The 21263-nt window shown below is 40.9% G+C and overlaps 1 protein-coding gene across 1 annotated transcript in view; it reads left to right on the top strand.

Annotated features, from left to right (window-relative positions):
• si:dkey-183c6.7 (urea transporter 2) overlaps positions 1 to 21263 on the top strand; it is a 37181-nt gene that overhangs the window by 77 nt on the left and 15841 nt on the right. The window contains exons 1-4 of the mRNA XM_067451779.1: positions 1 to 160; positions 2010 to 2199; positions 5699 to 5827; positions 5947 to 6139. The exon at positions 1 to 160 is cut by the window's left edge and continues 77 nt beyond it. Of these exons, the coding sequence (XP_067307880.1) occupies positions 49 to 160; positions 2010 to 2199; positions 5699 to 5827; positions 5947 to 6139 (624 nt within the window). The 5' untranslated portion in view covers positions 1 to 48. The remainder of the gene's footprint in view (positions 161 to 2009; positions 2200 to 5698; positions 5828 to 5946; positions 6140 to 21263) is intronic.

Raw genomic sequence — 21263 nt, 5'->3', positions numbered from 1 at the left:
GTTCAGTCTGAAATTCCCTAGTGGCTGAATGGCTTCGACTGGCAACACATGGATTTTGGAAAAAACACACCACAGGAGCCCGGAGGCCTAAAACAGCGTGCCATCAGTGCCCTGCTGTACTGCACTGGAGAAATGAAACAATTACACACTCACATGCAGGGTAAGAGACCGCCGTCCAACAGTCCTCAATATTCAGCTCATACTTATAATGTACCAGTACTTTTGAATAAAAAGTTAGGAGTTTATATTAGAATGACAGGCTATACAAAATATTGCTTTCTCTGAAAATAAAATGCATGATAAAATGCGCCCTTAAGAAAAGTACTGATTTCATGAATCATATATCATGCATAGCTATAAAAGCAATAGCTCAATCTGTCACATGCCTGTCCTGTCTTGTGTGCACATGTGGGTTTTGTCATGTCTCCGGTCTACTGTCAACCCCGCCCTTCTTGTTATCTGATTATTGGTTTATTTGTTATAAATAAATATATCATTTTCTGCACTTGAGTCCTCGCACCATTTTCACTTGTCTGTGACGTGACAGAAGGATCCAACCCTACAATGAAAACTCAGAACACTGAAGAAGTCCGGGTAAGACGGAGCAGTGAGAGAGGCTCTGTTGGCGACACGGGCAGGCTGTGAGCAGCTGTGACTCGGGAGATCGGTAGAGGTAATCCGGGAAGGGATCCAGCGTTTCATGGAAGGGGGAAACGACAACCAACACGGAGACACAAGGGGAAACATCCAACACAGACTGACAAACACAAGGAGATTATAAAGGGAACAAACAAGGCAGATAATGAGGGAGAACAGGTGGGGCAAATAAACCAATAATCAGATAACAAGAAGGGCGGGGTTGACAGTAGACCGGAGACATGACAAAACCCACATGTGCACACAAGACAGGACAGGCATGTGACACAATCAAAAAAAGAAAATTCATTCATTCATTAAAGGGATAGTTCAGCCAAAAATAAAAATTCTGTCATCATTTACTCATCCTCATGTTGTTCCAAACCTGCATGAGTTTATTTGTGCTGCTGAACACAAAAGAAGATATTTTGAAGAATGTTTGGGTAACACTTTACAATACGGGTGCACTAATATGCATGAATTCATGCTTAATTAATGCACAGATAATCATGAGTTAATGTATTACTAATGGTGAACATAATGATTACTGCATCAGCAACTAATTAAGATTCTACATGATTCATAGATTAAGTAATCATTACATTGTTATTAGTTAAATATGTCATGATGTAATAATTCCTTAATAACACATTATATTAACTAATAATGTAAATGAATGTGTTAATTACCACAAGGGGTCAAAGCCCGCATTTCAACTTCCCGTTGTCTGCTTTAATTAATCATTAGCTAATGATTTATAAAGGTATCATTATGTTATGACTTTACTTGTTGGGGCACATGACTATTAACTAATTGATTAAGTAATATGTAATTGTGGTTATGAGTTTTTAATTAATTTTGAATTAGTTAATAGTCATGTGCCCCAACAGGTAAAGTCATAACAATGATACCTTTATAAATCATTAGCTAATGATTAATTAAAGCAGACAACTGGAAGTTGAAATGCATGGCTTTGACCCGTTGTGGTAATTAACACATTCATTTACATTATTAGTTAATATAATATGTTATTAAGGAATTAATACATTATGATACCTGCACCTCCACCTGCTTGGTTGAACTTGGTTGATCTGTTTGGGTGAACTATCCCTGTACACACGCTTATATTTTTTGAAACCCGTACGATTTTTTTCTTCTCTGGGAACTAATCTAACCAATGAAAGTATGAAAGTGAATTTTCATGGCAAATTTTCAGAGAATAACAAAATCAGACAAAAATATTCACAAAATATAAACTTCTTTTTTTCTTTTTTTCTATAAAGTTATATAGGTTGGGGGGGGGGGGGCATTTTTATTTTTGGTTTAACTATCTCTCTAACTCTCCTTCCATATTTTCTTACATTACATCCCAGATAAATCCTTCCCGCTGCAGGTCTCTGAGTGGTGTTTACGTGGGATCTCACAGGTGATTTTGCTCAACAACCCCCTGAGTGGAGCTCTGATTCTGGCTGCTTTGCTGCTGGAGAGCCCCTGGCAGGCTCTGCTGGGGATGCTGGGCCTTTTAGCTTCCACCCTCACAGCTATAATCCTGGGACAGGACCGGTGAGGAATTACACACCCACACATGCACAAAAGCATACGCATAGACCAAAACATGCACAAATAAATACATGCTCGGGCAGCCAAGCATGAGCAAAGCACAAAAGTCATGCTTATAGCAAAAACAAATGAATAAAAAAAATGTATTTTACGCACAACAGAATGCACAAAAGCACAAGCAATTACAAGAATAAACAGATAGACACCTACAAAAACAAACCTCAGAGGAACAAACTACTTTTACAGCTGCAGATAATTCATGTTTTGACAACATTCTGTGGTGAACTCCCAGATAGCATTGTGACATTGTCAGATGCATCACTAGCAATTTTGGGCCCTATGAAAGAATATGAGCTTGGGCCCCCTATCCTACCAAACCTACAGACCAACCTATAGTGATCCAAAATCGGTGTCAGCCATTTAATTATACATAACTCAAACAAAAGTTTGAGAACGGTGTGATTTTTTAAATGTTTTTAAAGAAGTCTTCTGCTAACCAAGGCTGCATTTGTTATTAAAATACAAAAAAAGCTGTAATATTGTGACATATTATTCAAATGTAAAATAACTGTTCTCTATGTGAATATAAAGTAAAGTGTAATTTATTCCTGTGATCAAAGCTGAATCTATCATCATTACTCCAGTATTCAGTGTCACATGATCCTTCAGAAATGATGATTTGCTGCTCAAGAAACATTTATGATTATTATCAATGTTGAAAGTGTCACATCTGTTCAGTGTCTGGCACTCTGTGGGACTTTTATGTTGAAGGTATCTGTGCATTGTTCTGTGTCCTGTTTCCTGTGGAGTTTGTAGTTCTTGTAGTTTTTTATGTGGATTAGTTTTCCCAGGTGTTTCCCATTTACCACTCCCCTTGTTATCTTGTTAGCCTTGTTCCCTGGTGTGTATTTTTACCTCTGTGATTCAGTTGTTCTCTGTCGGTCATTGTTTGCTGTTATGCAGGTATTTCGCAGTTCTCTGTTCCCCGTGTTTTCTTTTCGTTTGCTCAGTGTTATTTTGTTCCTGATTTTTGATTGTTTTGGTTATTAAATTTCCCCTGCATTTGGATCCCGCTTCTCTGCCTGCCGTCTGTTTATTCCCCGTTCCGTGACAGAAAGCAGTTGTGTAAAACAATTTTTAGGATTATTTGATGAATAGAAAGTTCAAAAGAACAGCATTTTTTTTTCCAAATAGAAAGCTTTTGTAACATTTTACTACCGTTCAGAAGTTTTGGGTCAGAAATATTTTTTTTAAAATTATTTTTGAGAAAGAACTTAAATAAATGAATGCATTTATTCACAAAAAGGATGCATTAAATAGATCAAGTGACAGTATAGGCATTTATAATGTCGCAAAAGTTTTATATTTCAGATAAATGCTGTTCTTTTTAACTTTCTATTCATTAAATTATCCTGAGGGGAAAAAACAGTTTTCAACACTGATAATAATCTTACATGTTTGTTGATCATCAAATCCTCATATTAGAATGATTTCTGAAGGATTATGTGACTCTTGAGACTGGAGTAATGAGGATAAATTCAACTTTGATCACAGGATTAAAATATTTTTTAAATATATTCAAAGTTATTTAACATTATAAAAATATAACACAATCATACTCTTTTTGTTGTATTTTGGATTATGGTCCATTTTCTAAAAAAAGGTTTGTCCATTTCTTTCTAAAAAACACTCTAAAAAATGCTGGGTTAAAAACAACCCAAGTTGGGATGTTTTTAACCCCGCATTTTTTTAGAGTGTAGCTACGCCCCTGGTCAATGTTGAAATTCCATCTGAATCATCATTTTGGTTAAGGTTGAAATGTCAGTGCTAAGTAATATTGGATCAATGTTGAAAATTGGATACTAAAAAAATATTGGACCAATGTTAAAAATTAAATGCTAAATATTGGATCAATGTTGATTATTCCATGCTTTTTAGTGTTGAAAAGAAAATAATTGAATCAATGCTGATGTTTGGTCAGCTTAAAGGGTTATTTCACCCAAAAATGAAAATTCTGTCAATAATTATAATTACCCTCATGTCGTTCGACACCCGTAAGACCTCCATTCATCTTCAGAACACAAATGAAGATATTTTTGTTGAAATCCGATGGCTCAGAAACGCCTCCATTGACAACAATGTCATTTCCTCTCTCAAGACCCATAAAAGGCACTGAAGACATCGTTACAAAGCCCATCTCACTACAGTGGCTCTACAATAACTTTATGAAGCGACGAAAATAGTTTTTGTGCACAAAAAAAACCCTAAATAACGACTTATATAGTGATGGGCCGATTTCAAAACAAAGTGTCGAATCGTTATGAATCAGCGGTACGACACTTTATTTTGAAATCGGCCCATCACTATATAAGTCGTTATTACGTTTTTTTTGCAAAAACTCAAAAACTTGTTGCTTCATATGATTATTGTAGAGCCACTGTGAGATGGACTTTGTAACGACGTCTTTAGTGCCTTTTATGGGTCTTGAGAGAGGAAATGACATCAATTGAGAGTGTCAATGAAGGCCTGTCTGAGCCATCGGATTTCAACAAAAATATCTTCATTTGTGTTCTGAAGATGAACAAAGGTCTTACGGGTGTCGAACGACATGAGGGTAAGTAATTAATGACAGAATTACATTTTTGGGTGAACTAACCTTTTAGTTCTCCACTGATAAGGCTTACTGTCAATCTATCTGCCCCATCATTCAGTATGTTAAAGCAAATCCAGATAAATTAGGTAAATTTCTGTGAAATGTGAGCACATTCATTATCCTCAAAGGATGAATCTCCGACACTGCATGTTACTGATTCACTAAATAGAATGGCCCATAATAAGAGTCTTTCCTCCGGGAATCAGGTCACGGTACTGTTATTGATTCACTAAATAGAACCGGCTCATAAGAGTCATGCGGGTATCAGACTTCATTTTGTCATGTACACACACACACACACACACACACACACACACACACACACACACACACACACACACACACACACACACACACACACACACACACACACACACACACACACACACAAACACAAACACACACACACACACACACACACACACACACACACACACACACACACACACACACACACACACACACACACACACACACACACACACACACAAACACTCACACACACACACACACACACACACACACACACACACACACACACACACACACACACACACACACACACACACACACACACACACACACACACACACACACACACACACACACACACACACACACACACACACACACACACACACACACACACACACACACACACACACACACACACACACACAAACACACACACACACACAACAAAATTCTCCTAAACATTCACACACACACACAACAAAATTCTCCTAAACATTCACACTGCATCAACAAAATGCTCCTATAGTGTGTTAAAAAGCACATTTTATCCTTAGCTCACATGTGATCTTACCCTGTGTGTGTGTGTGTGTGTAGGGAGGAGGTTTCCAGTGGCCTTCATGGTTTTAATGGAATGCTGGTGGCTCTGCTGATGGGCGTTTTCAGCTCAGCTGGAGATTGGTACTGGTGGCTTCTGCTGCCTGTGTGTCTTGGTGGAGCTACAACGTAAGAGCAAATTAATTGATACCAAATAGACTATTCTTTCAGTCTTTTTCTGTCACATTCACATAAACAAATAATTACTGATTGTGCCAAATCCAAACAACCATTTTTCTCTTCCTTAGAACTTTTCTTTCCAGCAGTTTGGCTCAGGTTCTGGGCCGCTGGGATTTACCAGTTAGCGTCTTCCCCTTTAACACAGTCATTGTGTTGTATTTGGCCTGTACTGGCACTTCTAACCCCTATTTGCCAAACTATCCTGCCCTGCCACCAGGGGCGACAGAGAGCACTAACCACACCCAACTCCATGTTCCACAGGTGAGAGGATGAAACAGAATAATAGAAGCAAAAATTATATGATGATGACAGAGAAAAAAGCAGAGAGTGATGTGAAAAGGCAAAATCAAATGATTTGACATTCATGCTTTTAACATATCCTGATTAGGCTTTATATTCTGCCTCTCATTCCCTGTAGCACTGTGTTTTTTATTTGTCATCTTCCTGTTTTGCCTCTTTAACCTCCTTTATCTGCACACACACTCCAGATTCCTTCCTCCATCTATCTTCATCATCCTTCCATTTTGCATCTCTCCTGAGTGTGTGTGTGTGTGTGTGTGTTTAGATCTTTTATGTCATGATGATAATCGTATTTACTGCATTACTCTGGTTTGTTGCAATGGGCTGATCCGCTCTCTCTGACACACTATAGCCACTGACTATTATGGGCTGTTTATAGTTGATATATTGATGCAGTAATTGCATCTGGTGCTTTTATCACATCTCCATGGAGACCAGTGATCCAGTAATGACGCGTGCATAGGGCTGAAAGTCATTATGGGAAAAAACTTTTATATTCATTTTGTAGGCCTATCTGTTTTTATCTCTCAATGTCATGAATATTCAATGCAAAAAAGCAGCGTTAAAAGCCCATTAAAATTAGCTCCTATTATATCTAGCCAGAGTCAGAAAATGACTCTGAATATTATGAAAGGATTATAATGTGGGAGATACAGTATCAGTAAAAACAGAGATTTTTTTATGTATGCTTCCATAATTCCAAAAGGTTGACAAAACAACCTTTAGCAGGGATACACATTTAGGATTATTAAGATAATTACTATGAAGAATAGATGTCCTCCACAAACTGTTTAAGTAAGAAAATACAATAGAGCATGAAAGAAAAACATTTGATAGGGTCTTTAAGATAAAGAATTTAGTACCTTTCATGCAGTGTAATATAGCTGGTTATGTAAACGTTTACATATGTAACGTTTACAATATAAACGTTCTGTAAAGTTCTCTCAAAAGAAAGAATCAATCTGAACCATAAACGAGTAGTCAGTAGTTCGAATCCCACTGCGTGACTATGTCACTAGATAAGACATTTGCATAATGTCCGCCCGTTGTACGCATATACAGTAATAGACGTAGTGTTCGTCATCCGTAGGTTTCTGAAAAACATTTTTGAAGCCCAGAGTGAAGAAAGAGGTGGGACAACCCCCTACATGAAGTGCAAAATTAGCTATATAGAACAAAACCATATTTTTGTACCAGGCTGTAAACATATGAAGGGGGTCAATGGGATTAACTCCCTTTTGGAGCCTGTCTCTCTCTGTCTGTTTCATGTTGGATTTAAGAGAGCGATTGGAAGGTTGCCATATGGTTGTATGTTGTCAACCAACAACTTGACCAGCCCTCAAACGTCATTTTACTGATGTTTGAGTTCTCAAATTTTATAGTTCAACACAGGATTCGCAAAATGCTTGCTTTTAAAATATGGGTCAGTAAGTACCCAGTTTATTTGGACCAACTTAATGTAAGTATGATTCATTATTGCTGTACGGTGGCCCAGTAGTGCAGCCGTACTAAATTAAACCACAACACAACGAAATCACCACAACACAACGAAATCACCACAACACAACGAAATCACCACAACACAACGAAATCACCACAACACAACGAAATCACCACAACACAACTGAAACGAGCCACAACACAACGAAATCACCACAACACAACTGAAACGAGCCACAACACAACGAAATCACCACAACACAACGAAATCACCACAACACAACGAAATCACCACAACACAACGAAATCACCACAACACAACGAAATCACCACAACACAACGAAATCACCACAACACAACGAAATCTCTTCAACACAACGGAATCACCACAACACAACGAAATCACCACAACACAACTGAAACGAGCCACAACACAACGAAATCTCTTCAACACAACGGAATCACCACAACACAACGGAAATCTCTACAACACAACGAAATCACCACAACACAACGAAATCACCACAACACAACGGAAATCTCTACAACACAACGAAATCACCACAACACAACGAAATCACCACAACACAACTGAAACGAGCCACAACACAACGAAATCACCACAACACAACGAAATCACCACAACACAACGAAATCACCACAACACAACGAAGTCGCCACAACACAACAAAATCACCACAACACAACGAAATCACAACAACACAACGAAATCACCACAACACAACGAAATCACCACAACACAACGAAATCACCACAACACAACGAAATCACCACAACACAACTGAAACGAGCCACAACACAACGAAATCACCACAACACAACGAAATCACCACAACACAACGAAATCACCACAACACAACGAAATCGCCACAACACAACGAAGTCGCCACAACACAACGAAATCACCACAACACAACGAAATCACAACAACACAACGAAATCACCACAACACAACGAAATCACCACAACACAACGAAATCACCACAACACAACGAAATCACCACAACACAACAAAATCACCACAACACAACGAAATCACCACAACACAACGAAATCACCACAACACAACGAAATCACCACAACACAACAAAATCTCTTCAACACAACGAAATCACCACAACACAACTGAAACGAGCCACAACACAACGAAATCACCACAACACAACGAAATCGCCACAACACAACGAAATCTCTTCAACACAACGAAATCTCTTCAACACAACGGAATCACCACAACACAACGAAATCTCTTCAACACAACGGAATCACCACAACACAACGAAATCACCACAACACAACGAAATCACCACAACACAACGAAATCACCACAACACAACTGAAACGAGCCACAACAAAACGAAATCTCTTCAACACAACGGAATCACCACAACACAACGAAATCACCACAACACAACGAAATCACCACAACACAACGAAATCGCCACAACACAACGAAATCACCACAACACAATGAAATCACCACAACACAACGAAATCACCACAACACAACTGAAACGAGCCACAACACAACGAAATCGCCACAACACAACGAAATCGCCACAACACAACGAAATCACCACAACACAACGAAATCACCACAACACAACTGAAACGAGCCACAACACAACGAAATCGCCACAACACAATGAAATCGCCACAACACAACAGAAACGAGCCACAACACAACAAAATCACCACAACACAACGGAAACAAGCCACAACACAACAAAATCACCACAACACAACGGAAACAAGCCACAACACAACGGAAACAAGCCACAACACAACGAAATCGCCACAACACAACAAAATCGCCACAACACAACAAAATCGCCACAACACAACAGAAACGAGCCACAACACAACGAAATCTCTACAACACAACGAAATCACCACAACACAACGAAATCACCACAACACAACTGAAACGAGCCACAACACAACGAAATCTCTACAACACAACGAAATCACCACAACACAACGGAAACGAGCCACAACACAACGAAATCTCTACAACACAACGAAATCACCACAACACAACGGAAACGAGCCACAACACAACGAAATCTCTACAACACAACAAAAACACCACAACACAACAAAAACGCAACAACACAACGAAATCTCTACAACACAACAAAAACTCCACAACACAACGAAATCACCACAACAAAAACGCCACAACACAACGAAATCTCTACAACACAACGAAATCACCACAACACAACTGAAACGAACCACAACACAACGAAATCTCTACAACACAACAGAATCACCACAACACAACTGAAACGAGCCACAACTCAACGAAATCTCTACAACACAACGAAATCACCACAACACAAGTGAAACGAGCCACAACACAATGAAATCTCTTCAACACAACGGAATCACCACAACACAAGTGAAACGAGCCACAACACAACGAAATCTCTACAACACAACGGAATCACCACAACACAACTGAAACGAGCCACAACACAACGAAATCTCTACAACACAACGAAATCGCCACAACACAACGAAATCACCACAACACAATGAAATCGCCACAACACAACAAAATCGCCACAACACAACGAAATCGCCACAACACAATGAAATCGCCACAACACAACAAAATCGCCACAACACAACGAAATCTCTACAACACAACAGAAACGAGCCACAACACAACAAAATCTCTACAACACAACGAAATCACCACAACACAACTGAAACGAGCCACAACACAACGAAATCTCTACAACACAACGAAATCACCACAACACAACGGAAACGAGCCACAACACAACGAAATCTCTACAACACAACGGAATCACCACAACACAACTGAAACGAGCCACAACACAACGAAATCTCTACAACACAACGAAATCTCTACAACACAACGAAATCTCTACAACACAACGGAATCACCACAACACAACTGAAACGAGCCACAACACAACGAAATCTCTACAACACAACGAAATCGCCACAACACAACGAAATCACCACAACACAACGAAATCACCACAACACAACTGAAACGAGCCACAACACAACGAAATCGCCACAACACAACGAAATCGCCACAACACAACGAAATCACCACAACACAACGAAATCACCACAACACAACTGAAACGAGCCACAACACAACGAAATCACCACAACACAATGAAATCGCCACAACACAACGAAATCGCCACAACACAACAAAATCTCTACAACACAACAGAAACGAGCCACAACAAAACAAAATCACCACAACACAACGAAATCACCACAACACAACGGAAACAAGCCACAACACAACGAAATCACCACAACACAATGAAATCACCACAACACAACGAAATCGCCACAACACAACAAAATCTCTACAACACAACAGAAACGAGCCACAACACAACAAAATCGCCACAACACAACGAAATCTCTACAACACAACAGAAACGAGCCACAACACAACAAAATCTATACAACACAACGAAATCACCACAACACAACTGAAACGAGCCACAACACAACGAAATATCTACAACACAACGAAATCACCACAACACAACGAAATCACCACAACACAACTGAAACGAGCCACAACACAACGAAATCTCTACAACACAACGAAATCACCACAACACAACGGAAACGAGCCACAACACAACGAAATCTCTACAACACAACTAAATCACCACAACACTACTGAAACGAGCCACAACACAACGAAATCTCTACAACACAACGAAATCTCTACAACACAACGAAATCACCACAACACAACTGAAACAAGCCACAACACAACGAAATCTCTACAACACAACGAAATCGCCACAACACAACGAAATCACCACAACACAAAGAAATCACCACAACACAACTGAAACGAGCCACAACACAACGAAATCTCTTCAACACAACGGAATCACCACAACACAAGTGAAACGAGCCACAACACAATGAAATCTCTTCAACACAACGGAATCACCACAACACAAGTGAAACGAGCCACAACACAACGAAATCTCTACAACACAACGGAATCACCACAACACAACTGAAACGAGCCACAACACAACGAAATCTCTACAACACAACGAAATCGCCACAACACAACGAAATCACCACAACACAATGAAATCGCCACAACACAACAAAATCGCCACAACACAACGAAATCGCCACAACACAATGAAATCGCCACAACACAACAAAATCGCCACAACACAACGAAATCTCTACAACACAACAGAAACGAGCCACAACACAACAAAATCTCTACAACACAACGAAATCACCACAACACAACTGAAACGAGCCACAACACAACGAAATCTCTACAACACAACGAAATCACCACAACACAACGGAAACGAGCCACAACACAACGAAATCTCTACAACACAACGGAATCACCACAACACAACTGAAACGAGCCACAACACAACGAAATCTCTACAACACAACGAAATCTCTACAACACAACGAAATCTCTACAACACAACGGAATCACCACAACACAACTGAAACGAGCCACAACACAACGAAATCTCTACAACACAACGAAATCGCCACAACACAACGAAATCACCACAACACAACGAAATCACCACAACACAACTGAAACGAGCCACAACACAACGAAATCGCCACAACACAACGAAATCGCCACAACACAACGAAATCACCACAACACAACGAAATCACCACAACACAACTGAAACGAGCCACAACACAACGAAATCACCACAACACAATGAAATCGCCACAACACAACGAAATCGCCACAACACAACAAAATCTCTACAACACAACAGAAACGAGCCACAACAAAACAAAATCACCACAACACAACGAAATCACCACAACACAACGGAAACAAGCCACAACACAACGAAATCACCACAACACAATGAAATCACCACAACACAACGAAATCGCCACAACACAACAAAATCTCTACAACACAACAGAAACGAGCCACAACACAACAAAATCGCCACAACACAACGAAATCTCTACAACACAACAGAAACGAGCCACAACACAACAAAATCTATACAACACAACGAAATCACCACAACACAACTGAAACGAGCCACAACACAACGAAATATCTACAACACAACGAAATCACCACAACACAACGAAATCACCACAACACAACTGAAACGAGCCACAACACAACGAAATCTCTACAACACAACGAAATCACCACAACACAACGGAAACGAGCCACAACACAACGAAATCTCTACAACACAACTAAATCACCACAACACTACTGAAACGAGCCACAACACAACGAAATCTCTACAACACAACGAAATCTCTACAACACAACGAAATCACCACAACACAACTGAAACAAGCCACAACACAACGAAATCTCTACAACACAACGAAATCGCCACAACACAACGAAATCACCACAACACAAAGAAATCACCACAACACAACTGAAACGAGCCACAACACAACGAAATCTCTTCAACACAACGGAATCACCACAACACAACGAAATCTCTTCAACACAACGGAATCACCACAACACAACGAAATCACCACAACACAACTGAAACGAGCCACAACACAACGAAATCTCTTCAACACAACGGAATCACCACAACACAAGTGAAACGAGCCACAACACAACGAAATCTCTTCAACACAACGGAATCACCACAACACAAGTGAAACGAGCCACAACACAACGAAATCTCTACAACACAACGGAATCACCACAACTCAACTGAAACGAGCCACAACACAACAAAATCTCTACAACACAACGAAATCGCCACAACACAACGAAATCACCACAACACAACAGAATCACCACAAGACAACTGAAACGAGCCACAACACAACAAAATCTCTACAACACAACGAAATCGCCACAACACAACGAAATCACCACAACACAACGAAATCACCACAACACAACTGAAACGAGCCACAACACAACGAAATCTCTACAACACAACGGAATCACCACAACACCACTGAAACGAGCCACAACACAACGAAATCGCCACAACACAACGAAATCACCACAACACAACGAAATCACCACAACACAACTGAAACGAGCCACAACACAACGAAATCTCTACAACACAACGGAATCACCACAACACAACTGAAACGAGCCACAACACAACGAAATCGCCACAACACAACGAAATCGCCACAACACAACGAAATCACCACAACACAACGAAATCACCACAACACAACTGAAACGAGCCACAACACAACGAAATCTCTTCAACACAACGAAATCACCACAACACAACTGAAACGAGCCACAACACAACGAAATCTCTACAACACAACGGAATCACCACAACACAACTGAAACGAGCCACAACACAACGAAATCTCTTCAACACAACGGAATCACCACAATACAAGTGAAACGAGCCACAACACAACGAAATCTCTTCAACACAACGGAATCACCACAACACAAGTGAAACGAGCCACAACACAACGAAATCTCTACAACACAACGGAATCACCACAACACAACTGAAACGAGCCACAACACAACAAAATCTCTACAACACAACGAAATCGCCACAACACAACGAAATCACCACAACACAACGGAATCACCACAAGACAACTGAAACGAGCCACAACACAACAAAATCTCTACAACACAACGAAATCGCCACAACACATTGAAATCACCACAACACAACGAAATCACCACAACACAACTGAAACGAGCCACAACACAACGAAATCTCTACAACACAACGGAATCACCACAACACAACTGAAACGAGCCACAACACAACGAAATCGCCACAACACAACAAAATCACCACAACACAACGAAATCACCACAACACAACTGAAACGAGCCACAACACAACGAAATCTGTACAACACAACGGAATCACCACAACACAACGAAATCTCTTCAACACAACGGAATCACCACAACACAACGAAATCACCACAACACAACTGAAACGAGCCACAACACAACGAAATCTCTTCAACACAACGGAATCACCACAACACAAGTGAAACGAGCCACAACACAACGAAATCTCTTCAACACAACGGAATCACCACAACACAAGTGAAACGAGCCACAACACAACGAAATCTCTACAACACAACGGAATCACCACAACACAACTGAAACGAGTCACAACACAACAAAATCTCTACAACACAACGAAATCGCCACAACACAACGAAATCACCACAACACCACGGAATCACCACAAGACAACTGAAACGAGCCACAACACAACAAAATCTCTACAACACAACGAAATCGCCACAACACAACGAAATCACCACAACACAACGAAATCACCACAACACAACTGAAATGAGCCACAACACAACGAAATCTCTACAACACAACGGAATCACCACAACACAACTGAAACGAGCCACAACACAACGAAATCGCCACAACACAACGAAATCACCACAACACAACGAAATCACAACAACACAACTGAAACGAGCCACAACACAACGAAATCTCTACAACACAACGGAATCACCACAACACAACTGAAACGAGCCACAACACAACGAAATCGCCACAACACAACGAAATCGCCACAACACAACGAAATCACCACAACACAACTGAAACGAGCCACAACACAACGAAATCTCTTCAACACAACGAAATCACCACAACACAACTGAAACGAGCCACAACACAACGAAATCTCTACAACACAACGGAATCACCACAACACAACTGAAACGAGCCACAACACAACGAAATCTCTTCAACACAACGGAATCACCACAACACAAGTGAAACGAGCCACAACACAACGAAATCTCTTCAACACAACGGAATCACCACAACACAAGTGAAACGAGCCACAACACAACGAAATCTCTACAACACAACGGAATCACCACAACACAACTGAAACGAGCCACAACACAATGAAATCGCCACAACACAACGAAATCGCCACAACACAACGAAATCACCACAACACAACGGAATCACCACAAGACAACTGAAACGAGCCACAACACAACAAAATCTCTACAACACAACGAAATCACCACAACACAACAAAATCACCACAACACAACGAAATCACCACAACACAACTGAAACGAGCCACAACACAACGAAATCTCTACAACACAACGGAATCACCACAACACAACTGAAACGAGCCACAACACAACGAAATCGCCACAACACAACGAAATCACCACAACACAACGAAATCACCACAACACAACTGAAACGAGCCACAACACAACGAAATCTCTACAACACAACGGAATCACCACAACACAGCTGAAACGAGCCACAACACAACGAAATCGCCACAACACAATGAAATCACCACAACACAACGAAATCACCACAACACAACTGAAACGAGCCACAACACAACGAAATCTCTTCAACACAACGAAATCACCACAACACAACTGAAACGAGCCACAACACAATGAAATCGCCACAACACAACGAAATCACCACAACACAACGAAATCACCACAACACAACTGAAACGAGCCACAACACAACGAAATCTCTACAACACAACGGAATCACCACAACACAACTGAAACAAGCCACAACACAACGAAATCTCTACAACACAACGAAATCGCCACAACACAACGAAATCACCACAACACAACGAAATCACCACAACACAACTGAAACGAGCCACAACACAACGAAATCTCTACAACACAATGGAATCACCACAACACAACTGAAACGAGCCACAACACAACGAAATCTCTACAACACAACGAAATCGCCACAACACAACGAAATCACCACAACACAACTGAAACGAGCCACAACACAACGAAATCGCCACAACACAACGAAATCACCACAACACAACGAAATCACCACAAAACAACTGAAACGAGCCACAACACAACGAAATCACCACAACACAATGAAATCGCCACAACACAACGAAATCGCCACAACACAACGAAATCTCTACAACACAACAGAAACGAGCCACAACACAACAAAATCACCACAACACAACGAAATCACCACAACACAACGGAAACAAGCCACAACACAACGAAATCACCACAACACAACGAAATCACCACAACACAACGGAAACAAGCCACAACACAACGAAATCACCACAACACAATGAAATCGCCACAACACAACAAAATCGCCACAACACAACGAAATCTCTACAACACAACAGAAACGAGCCACAACACAACAAAATCTCTACAACACAACGAAATCACCACAACACAACTGAAACGAGCCACAACACAACGAAATCTCTACAACACAACGAAATCGCCACAACACAACGAAATCACCACAACACAACTGAAACGAGCCACAACACAACGAAATCGCCACAACACAACGAAATCACCACAACACAACGAAATCACCACAACACAACGAAATCACCACAACACAACTGAAACGAGCCACAACACAACGAAATCTCTACAACACAACGGAATCACCACAACACAACTGAAACGAGCCACAACACAACGAAATCTCTACAACACAACGAAATCGCCACAACACAACGAAATCTCTACAACACAACGGAATCACCACAACACAACTGAAACGAGCCACAACACAACGAAATCTCTACAACACAACGAAATCGCCACAACACAACTGAAATCACCACAACACAACGAAATCACCACAACACAACTGAAACGAGCCACAACACAACGAAATCGCCACAACACAACGAAATCGCCACAACACAACGAAATCACCACAACACAACGAAATCACCACAACACAACTGAAACGAGCCACAACACAACGAAATCACCACAACACAATGAAATCGCCACAACACAACGAAATCGCCACAACACAACAAAATCTCTACAACACAACAGAAACGAGCCACAACACAACAAAATCACCACAACACAACGAAATCACCACAACACAACGGAAACAAGCCACAACACAACGAAATCACCACAACACAACGAAATCACCACAACACAACGGAAACAAGCCACAACACAACGAAATCACCACAACACAATGAAATCGCCACAACACAACAAAATCGCCACAACACAACGAAATCGCCACAACACAATGAAATCGCCACAACACAACAAAATCGCCACAACACAACGAAATCTCTACAACACAACAGAAACGAGCCACAACACAACAAAATCTCTACAACACAACGAAATCACCACAACACAACTGAAACGAGCCACAACACAACGAAATCTCTACAACACAACGAAATCACCACAACACAACGGAAACGAGCCACAACACAACGAAATCTCTACAACACAACTAAATCACCACAACACTACTGAAACGAGCCACAACACAACGAAATCTCTACAACACAACGAAATCACCACAACACAACGAAATCTCTACAACACAACGAAATCACCACAACACAACTGAAACAAGCCACAACACAACGAAATCGCCACAACACAACGAAATCGCCACAACACAACGAAATCACCACAACACAACTGAAACGAGCCACAACACAACGAAATCGCCACAACACAACGAAATCACCACAACACAACGAAATCACCACAACACAACTGAAACGAGCCACAACACAACGAAATCTCTACAACACAACGGAATCACCACAACACAACTGAAACGAGCCACAACACAACGAAATCTCTACAACACAACGAAATCGCCACAACACAACGAAATCACCACAACACAACGAAATCACCACAACACAACTGAAACGAGCCACAACACAACGAAATCTCTACAACACAACGAAATCTCTACAACACAACGGAATCACCACAACACAACTGAAACGAGCCACAACACAACGAAATCTCTACAACACAACGAAATCGCCACAACACAACGAAATCACCACAACACAACGAAATCACCACAACACAACTGAAACGAGCCACAACACAACGAAATCGCCACAACACAACGAAATCGCCACAACACAACGAAATCACCACAACACAACGAAATCACCACAACACAACTGAAACGAGCCACAACACAACGAAATCACCACAACACAATGAAATCGCCACAACACAACGAAATCGCCACAACACAACAAAATCTCTACAACACAACAGAAACGAGCCACAACAAAACAAAATCACCACAACACAACGAAATCACCACAACACAACGGAAACAAGCCACAACACAACGAAATCACCACAACACAATGAAATCACCACAACACAACGAAATCGCCACAACACAACAAAATCTCTACAACACAACAGAAACGAGCCACAACACAACAAAATCGCCACAACACAACGAAATCTCTACAACACAACAGAAACGAGCCACAACACAACAAAATCTATACAACACAACGAAATCACCACAACACAACTGAAACGAGCCACAACACAACGAAATATCTACAACACAACGAAATCACCACAACACAACGAAATCACCACAACACAACTGAAACGAGCCACAACACAACGAAATCTCTACAACACAACGAAATCACCACAACACAACGGAAACGAGCCACAACACAACGAAATCTCTACAACACAACGAAATCTCTACAACACAACGAAATCACCACAACACAACTGAAACAAGCCACAACACAACGAAATCTCTACAACACAACGAAATCTCTACAACACAACGAAATCACCACAACACAACTGAAACAAGCCACAACACAACGAAATCTCTACAACACAACAGAAACGAGCCACAACACAACAAAATCTATACAACACAACGAAATCACCACAACACAACTGAAACGAGCCACAACACAACGAAATATCTACAACACAACGAAATCACCACAACACAACGAAATCACCACAACACAACTGAAACGAGCCACAACACAACGAAATCTCTACAACACAACGAAATCACCACAACACAACGGAAACGAGCCACAACACAACGAAATCTCTACAACACAACGAAATCTCTACAACACAACGAAATCACCACAACACAACTGAAACAAGCCACAACACAACGAAATCTCTACAACACAACGAAATCGCCACAACACAACGAAATCACCACAACACAAAGAAATCACCACAACACAACTGAAACGAGCCACAACACAACGAAATCTCTTCAACACAACGGAATCACCACAACACAAGTGAAACGAGCCACAACACAACGAAATCTCTACAACACAACGGAATCACCACAACTCAACTGAAACGAGCCACAACACAACAAAATCTCTACAACACAACGAAATCGCCACAACACAACGAAATCACCACAACACAACAGAATCACCACAAGACAACTGAAACGAGCCACAACACAACAAAATCTCTACAACACAACGAAATCACCACAACACAACGAAATCACCACAACACAACTGAAACGAGCCACAACACAACGAAATCTCTACAACACAACGAAATCACCACAACACAACGGAAACGAGCCACAACACAACGAAATCTCTACAACACAACGAAATCTCTACAACACAACGAAATCACCACAACACAACTGAAACAAGCCACAACACAACGAAATCTCTACAACACAACGAAATCGCCACAACACAACGAAATCACCACAACACAACTGAAACGAGCCACAACACAACGAAATCTCTTCAACACAACGGAATCACCACAACACAAGTGAAACGAGCCACAACACAACGAAATCTGTACAACACAACGGAATCACCACAACACAACGAAATCACCACAACACAACTGAAACGAGCCACAACACAACGAAATCTCTTCAACACAACGGAATCACCACAACACAAGTGAAACGAGCCACAACACAACGAAATCTCTTCAACACAACGGAATCACCACAACACAAGTGAAACGAGCCACAACACAACGAAATCTCTACAACACAACGGAATCACCACAACACAACTGAAACGAGTCACAACACAACAAAATCTCTACAACACAACGAAATCGCCACAACACAACGAAATCACCACAACACCACGGAATCACCACAAGACAACTGAAACGAGCCACAACACAACAAAATCTCTACAACACAACGAAATCGCCACAACACAACGAAATCACCACAACACAACGAAATCACCACAACACAACTGAAATGAGCCACAACACAACGAAATCTCTACAACACAACGGAATCACCACAACACAACTGAAACGAGCCACAACACAACGAAATCGCCACAACACAACGAAATCACCACAACACAACGAAATCACCACAACACAACTGAAACGAGCCACAACACAACGAAATCTCTACAACACAACGGAATCACCACAACACAACTGAAACCAGCCACAACACAACGAAATCGCCACAACACAACGAAATCGCCACAACACAACGAAATCACCACAACACAACTGAAACGAGCCACAACACAACGAAATCTCTTCAACACAACGAAATCACCACAACACAACTGAAACGAGCCACAACACAACGAAATCTCTACAACACAACGGAATCACCACAACACAACTGAAACGAGCCACAACACAACGAAATCTCTTCAACACAACGGAATCACCACAACACAAGTGAAACGAGCCACAACACAACGAAATCTCTTCAACACAACGGAATCACCACAACACAAGTGAAACGAGCCACAAC

This window comes from Pseudorasbora parva, chromosome 1 (assembly GCF_024679245.1).
Source record: "Pseudorasbora parva isolate DD20220531a chromosome 1, ASM2467924v1, whole genome shotgun sequence".
Classification (NCBI taxonomy): Eukaryota; Metazoa; Chordata; class Actinopteri; order Cypriniformes; family Gobionidae; genus Pseudorasbora; species Pseudorasbora parva.
The sequence above is the reverse complement of the archived record's forward strand: the minus strand, read 5'-3'. Positions and strand labels throughout refer to the sequence as shown.